Here is a 6736-nt window from a genome sequence, read left to right as displayed (position 1 = left end):
AAAAGTTATAAATTTTGTTTTTCACTAAAATGAAGAAATCTCAAAATCACCAAAATATACTTCTCTCAAATTTTGATATTTTGTTAATCGAGTATTGCCTAATTTTAGCTGAAAATGTCAGGTTACGATTTTTTGCTCTGTGAGAGGTATATAAGTTAAAATTTGTTGTTTTATTTTCGGTTTTTCAACAATTTCTTTAAAATTTGAAGCATTAACCAATATGTTTCTTAACAAAAGTTATTTATTTAATGCATTTGCATAAGAGACATTTTTTTCTTTAACTTCATATGACTCGGAACCAGTCGGCTGTGGTAATTTTACGTCTTCAAAAGAGTTGTTTATTTTGTCAAGGCAAACAACTTTGCCGAAGACATCAAGTCTCCAAAACGTCAGTGAAAGAAGTTATATTGTGGCGCCATCTTTGCGGAAGAGTTTTGAACTATTTGTTTATGTCAATAGATGGTCCTTATTATGATGAGAAACTTGATCGAAGACACAAAGTCACGAAAAGGCTTCGTTTCAGAGTTACTACTTTTGCTCCGCTAGATTGCATTTCTGGCCCAGTGTGCATTGGACTTATATGTCTGATCGGAAGCTTTAGTCTGGACTTAGTCCATGGTCAACTGAAATATATCTCACAGCTACGCTTCTTAAAAACATGAATATTTGAAAAATAGGCCACTGCATAGATAAAGATCTGACATCAAATAAGTCAAGGATTAGTGGTCTTCCCTGACTGATTTGAATATATCCATAAAATATCAATTTGCATCAAAATGCCGGCGCCGGTGGTGTAGTGATAAGCGTGACTGCTTTCGTACCCCAATGGATCTAGGTTCAATCCCAGCCGAGGTCGGGGGGATTTTTCTGAGGCATAAAGGGAAGTAAAGCTGTTGGCCCCGGTTCATGTTTGATGAATGGGTGCGATATCCTACGCAGGTGTGGAAACTGCCTTCCTGCACATTCGATTGCCGTCAATGGATGGCAATCGATGTCCGTCGGTGATTGGTACTAGATTGCGGAGCAGAGACTGATGTTAAATAAAGGAAAGAATAAGGTTGACAAATATTTGAAAAAGTCTTCGGGAGCTTAAATATTTGTGACGATGACTTCAATATAAAATAGCCAGAAGAAAAACGTTCCAATCTAAAACCTCAATAAAACTTGCAATTTTACATGGGAACTGCATTAGGGTTGATGAGCCAGTAATGAAGGAACTAAGCCAATTTAATTATTTAAAAATTAATAAACGATATAACTATACTTTTTATAAGCCAGCCTATAACTTTCAATTTATATTTTGGTGGAAAAATATTACAATGTGATTGAATTGTATACATTTTTCAAAAGCTCGTCCTCCATTCAGAGGAAGTTGTGGTAGTTGCAAAATTTGGTTCCTATAATAGTGGGACGCATTGGTTTTTAATGGATTTCACTATTATAGGAACACTACCGCAACTAAAGGTGCAAAGGAGTTAAAATCGTAAGGTAAACCAATTGCCTTCTTTTTCCTTGCATTTCAAGCTTGTTCCTTATCGATAATATTATTGCGTGCTCTCAACTAAGTGTTCTTTATCCTCTTTCACAGTTAATAATTGAGAGCTTTTGATGCCTGTACCATTTTTGCATTCGTGTATTGTGTGACATGTTCAATGATACGCTATTGCCCAGGAATGTCGAGAAATTTTCCAACCCGAAAAATGCATAGACCGGATCGGGAATCGAACCCAGCCACCTCCAGCATGGTCTTGCTTTGTAGCTGCACTTTTACCGACTGAGCCATGGGAGGAATTGATTGTGCTCCGTCATTTTTGGGCAAACGTCAAGTTTCAAGTATGCAAATCTACTTTATTTTGGGAGAGTGAACTAGGTATGTAAAATAAATCAATCTGGTGTTTCACCATTATTCTGACATAAACCCCCTACCGCAACTATAAGAACGCTACTATTATTGAAACACCTGCCCGATTATTAGGTGAAACAAGTCGCGTTAAGGCTGATGTTTTCCAATGAAAAATTTTTCGAAAGCGTTTGTCCGTGGCGCTACCACCAATCACCCACTGAAACCATCACACTTCTTGTTCCAATGACCAGGCCCATCATTCGAGTTCCATCACATGGCATCCTTTTCAGTGTCCTTCTCCTGCTTGTTGTACCATCATTCCGTCTTTCCGTCTTTATCTTTCTACATAAATGTTGAAAATAAAATTTCTCTGTTACTCACATTGTCTTTGAACTACCGACTACTACGATAGTGTTACTACACATTTGTTTTAGCTAATTTAAACATCCGCTCGGAGTCTAATTGATGTAGAAAACCAGGTAGCCAAAAACAGCAGACAATTATAAGTTTTCTTCAATCACACAATCTAGCTTACTATAGTTACAGTTGCTTGTGTCGTCGGTCGTTGGCAGCAGTACCTGCTGCTGCTGCTGCTGCTCATCTTCTTGAGTTGCCATAAGCTGCGACGATCTCCCTATTACTTCTGCGCTCGTAGTGGTTCTGGTGGCGTTGCAGATAATATTATTTTTCATGCTATCACTGTTGCTGCTACTTATGCTAGTATTGTTGCTATTTGCTGCTGCTGGCTGATGACTACTAGTGATGCTGATGTACGACACCGTCGTGTTGGACGTTTCCGACGACAGCGTGGACGCGATCGATGCTGTTGACAGCGACGATAGGGATGATTTGCGGATGCTATTGCCAAAACTATTAATACTACTAGCATGACCCCCAGCGGCTTTGGTGAGTGCAATCTTCTGCCAAGCTGCTGGTAGCATCATATGCTACGGACTGTTGGGACACTCGAAGATTTTCTTATTTATCAGCGGTGACTGCAGGTGCCGATGGGGGATGATCTCCCGTTCCGCGGCTAGTGGCCAGATTTCCTAAATTACAATTACGGGTTTCTTGATTTACTACAGGTGGAAATGCGAATGGCGGGGGTTCAGTGTGTTTGTGAGTTGTGTCGGTATGACATTCGGGATGATCGGAAGATAAGATTGAGGAATCACGGGTAGAAAAAGGGGAATTGTACATGTTTTAAGAAACCGAAAGACACGCAATTTTCGTCAATTCAATGGGATACTCTACCTGCAGTGACTTTGCTCGTTCTCAGGAACTGGCCTTATCCTTTTTTAGTGAGAACGAGCTCATCAAGTTTTTTAAAGTCGCTCCAATTCCCTTTCCTGGTGTGTGCGAATCGGCTGAGTAGCGACCACTCCCCTCCGGATGAGCATCGAGACATTTCTGGTATCGAAGCTGCAATAGTTGACCCTCATTGTATCTTCTATCGTTTACCATACCAATCAAAACATCCACACCTACCTTACAAGCGGCTTCTATCGTTTTGCAAAGTGCCCCGCTAGATGGTTCGCAGTGGAACACGTGCGCTACGAACTTGTCCTGTGCGGTGTGCATGATGAAAGCGCAGTTTTTGACGTTCTTCCCAATACCTAAAAAGCTCAGGTACCTCACCCTACATTCGCACAGCAAACGAGCTTCCGGGTCCTGCAAACAAACGAAACTCGGTTATCAGACGTTCTAATTGGAACCACACCGGTGGTGATGGCCAAACTAACCGAGGTGTTAACACTGATCATGCTGGGTGCCACCGAAACGTTGACATTGTCCCAGTTTTCCACCGGCGTACCAGTGACCAATTTGCTGATGGCGTCGTTCAGTACTTCCATTCCGGTTGGTTGATCCACCTCGAGTGAACCGAGATATTGCGCCTTTAGAACCTTTTTCGGTTCCTCCATCGGGGTGGGAAAAGATGCTGCTGTTGATAGCCGGAAATGTTATCAATAAGGGTTATTTTTCATTTAAGGGCGTTAGTCAGTCTTACGGTGTCGTATCCATCGTCTGTTTTCGGTCGGCAGATCAGTGGGGCGTATTGCACAGCGGGAGCTGCCCAAGCTCGAACTGTTCGTATCGAGCTGGAGGGATCGTTCAATCATTATTCGCTTGCAGATGTCTCTGTGAGAAGTGGGAAAAAGATTCATGAATTGGAAGTCTAAGATATAAACAAAATGGTTTTCAGTTTGTTTCCCGAAGATTTAAGGATCGACTTTTACATTCGCTCAATTATTGCGAAACAATGTTCTATGAACAGGAATCCAATCTATCGGGACAAAATTAATATCTCTGATACGAAGCAGTTCCGTGACTTAATATGTCTTCAATGAAGTTTCTCATAATAAAAAGGCAACATATAGTTCGAAGCTCATCCGCATAGATGGCACCAAAATCACACTTTTAACTCCGAAATTTTAGAGACGTGATGTCTCCATCAAGTTTATCATCCGAAAAACTTCCCATAAACGCAAAATGAGTTATCTTCTTGAATCGATTATTAGCTACCTATAGTTTAATATGTTCACATAAAGTGAACTGCTTTGTTTTAAAAATATATTAAAAATACCAAAACATAGTTGTCCCAGCCACAAGATTCCATGAAACAATACAAGCGGGATTGTTATGCGTTTATGGGCAGTAAAGGTACATCGTCAATGGTGTTGAACGATGAAATGGCTTCCACCCGGCAGGAGATCTGACGCTTGTTTTCAGACAAGTTTGCTGGCGTATTCTGTGGTGAGGGATTAACCGACGACCTCGTGCAATTGATTTTCGACTTCCATATTCCGCGTTGTTTCGAGAAATTTTTAACTAAAATTGGAACCAAATCCGCGCCAACCTTGTATCAAAACCGTTCCAAAGTGATTTTTAAATTTATTTATTTTTATTTTATTTTACTAGTCTTTGAACTGATCGTACAGACAGATATTGCTATTCACTAATACAATTTCTAAACATTGTCTTAGATATATTAAAATCAAAAAGGACAAATACTTCATTAAAACGACGACAACTAACATCAAACGGATGGTTCTGTCCATAAAGAGTGCAGTGCACAGGAAGGCGGAGAAAATCTGCACGCCGGATCGTTCTGGCCGGAATGTTTACATTTATATTGCTCAGCAGTACTAAGCAGTCTACGTTGCTCTTCAGGATGTCGAATATAAAAAGCCGCTGCAACAGGATCCTCCTACTAGCCAAGGTCGGTAGATGTATCAAGGCGCACCGATGCTCGCAGGGTGGTAATCGAACCGGATCATTCCACGGAAGTAAACGAAATGCAAATCGAAGAAAGTTCCTTTGAATACGCTCGATCCGGTTAATCTGAACGACATGGTATGGCGCCCACACCAGCACTCCATATTCAAGTATGCTGCGTACCAGCGCGCAGCAGAGATTTTTAAGCAATGAAAGTCTTTAAACTGCTGCGTGTTTCGTTTGATGAATCCAAGCACTGCGTACGCCTTGGCGGTCGGTGCAGCTATGTGTTGGGTAAACCTCAGCTTACTTACCTAGATCTTTAACAGTGCTTACTCTGTCGATACTAGTTGTCAACATTCTATAATCGAAAATGGTCGCCATCCTTGTTCGATAGAAAAAAAAATTACATTACATTTTCGGGCATTTACATCCATTCCGTTTAACCTGCACCAGTGTAGTAATGCGTCGATGTCAGCTTGTAAGGCACAGCAATCAACTAACGATGAAACTACCCGAAGAACTTCAAATCATAGGCAAACATTACCTTCGGAGATTTAATCGTTTCGCAAAGATCGTTGACGAATAGCACAAGAAAGGAGTGGGCCCAAATGGCTCCCTTGAGGCACATCAGATGTGATATCGAATGGGTCAGAGCTCGTTCCATCAAGGCAAACGTAAGCACTGCGCTCAGTTAGGTAGGAAAATATCCAGCGAGTCAACCAGGCGGGTAGGCCCATTCTGTCCAATTTGTCCACCGCCAAAGAATGCGGCACTCTATCGAACGCTTTAGAGAAGTCGATATAGATGGCATCGATTTGTTGTCTCATTTCCAGTGTGTTGACCAACGAGGAAACATATGCCATCAGGTTGGTAGTGGTAGAGCGTTTTTTCACGAATCCGTGCTGGAATTCAGAAATAATATGATGAACGTGTGGATAAAACGAATCGAAGACGAGGCTTTCAAAAATCTTTGGCAAGCAGCTCAAAATTGATATGCCACGGTAGTTCTCTACGTTATGGATACTACCAGCTTTATGTATGTGCAGCAGTTTTCCAAGCACTCGGAAAAACGCCTTCCGCCATGGAACGATTAAAAAGAATTGTGGCGGGAACGGAAAGCGAAACGGCGCAGTTCTTGATAAACAGTGCTGAAAGACGATCTGGTCCGGCGCCTTTGGATTCGTCTATCCCTTTGAGTTTGCTCAGCACATTTTCCGGAGGAAAGTCGAGATGCGCTACGTTAAAATCATACCGAAGCAAACTGTCCAAGTACACTTCAGACGGAGGTGATCGGTTAAAGGGTGATACGGTCAAAATTTGGTCAAGAGAAAACGCGTGTAAATCGGTGAAATCGTTTATTTAAAAAATCAAATTAAATTTCTTTTTCAAGTTCAATTAGTATAAAATTCAGGAAAAATATTCAGTTAGGCTTCCGCTTTTCCAAATCCGAATTGCCGGGCCTTACGCTTGACCCCTGCCATCAGATTTTGTACAGCCACCTTGTCCACCTTCTTCGCCGCAGAAAGCCAGTTTGCCTTGAACTGCTGCTCGCCCTTAGCAGTTTTTTTGGTCTTCTTTAGGTTCCGCTTGACAATAGCCCAGTATTTCTCAATTGGGCGGAGCTCTGGTGTGTTGGGAGGGTTCTTGTCCTTGGGAACCACCTGCACGTTGTTG

At 41.6% G+C, this 6736-nt stretch overlaps 1 protein-coding gene across 8 annotated transcripts in view; it reads right to left on the bottom strand.

The window, feature by feature from the left end:
* Positions 1 to 6736, bottom strand: part of LOC135707999 (protein Fe65 homolog) — a 358036-nt gene continuing 351300 nt past the window's right edge. For 4 of the 8 annotated variants that reach the window (XM_065229931.1, XM_065229933.1, XM_065229932.1 and 1 more), the window contains exons 11-15: positions 3852 to 3982; positions 3586 to 3785; positions 3332 to 3514; positions 3098 to 3265; positions 3 to 2892 (exon numbers count right to left, since the gene is read on the bottom strand). In XM_065229931.1, coding sequence (XP_065086003.1) covers positions 3119 to 3265; positions 3332 to 3514; positions 3586 to 3785; positions 3852 to 3982 — 661 coding nt within the window. In that variant the 3' untranslated portion in view covers positions 3 to 2892; positions 3098 to 3118. Of the gene's footprint in view, positions 2923 to 3097; positions 3266 to 3331; positions 3515 to 3585; positions 3786 to 3851; positions 3983 to 6736 lie in introns of all 8 variants that reach the window. The other 4 variants (XM_065229928.1, XM_065229929.1, XM_065229927.1 and 1 more) reach the window with 4 other exon arrangements.

Source organism: Ochlerotatus camptorhynchus, unplaced genomic scaffold, assembly GCF_037179485.1.
Source record: "Ochlerotatus camptorhynchus isolate MF236.1 unplaced genomic scaffold, CSIRO-AGI_Acam_v1.1 ptg000324l, whole genome shotgun sequence".
Taxonomy (NCBI): Eukaryota; Metazoa; Arthropoda; class Insecta; order Diptera; family Culicidae; genus Ochlerotatus; species Ochlerotatus camptorhynchus.
The sequence above is the reverse complement of the archived record's forward strand: the minus strand, read 5'-3'. Positions and strand labels throughout refer to the sequence as shown.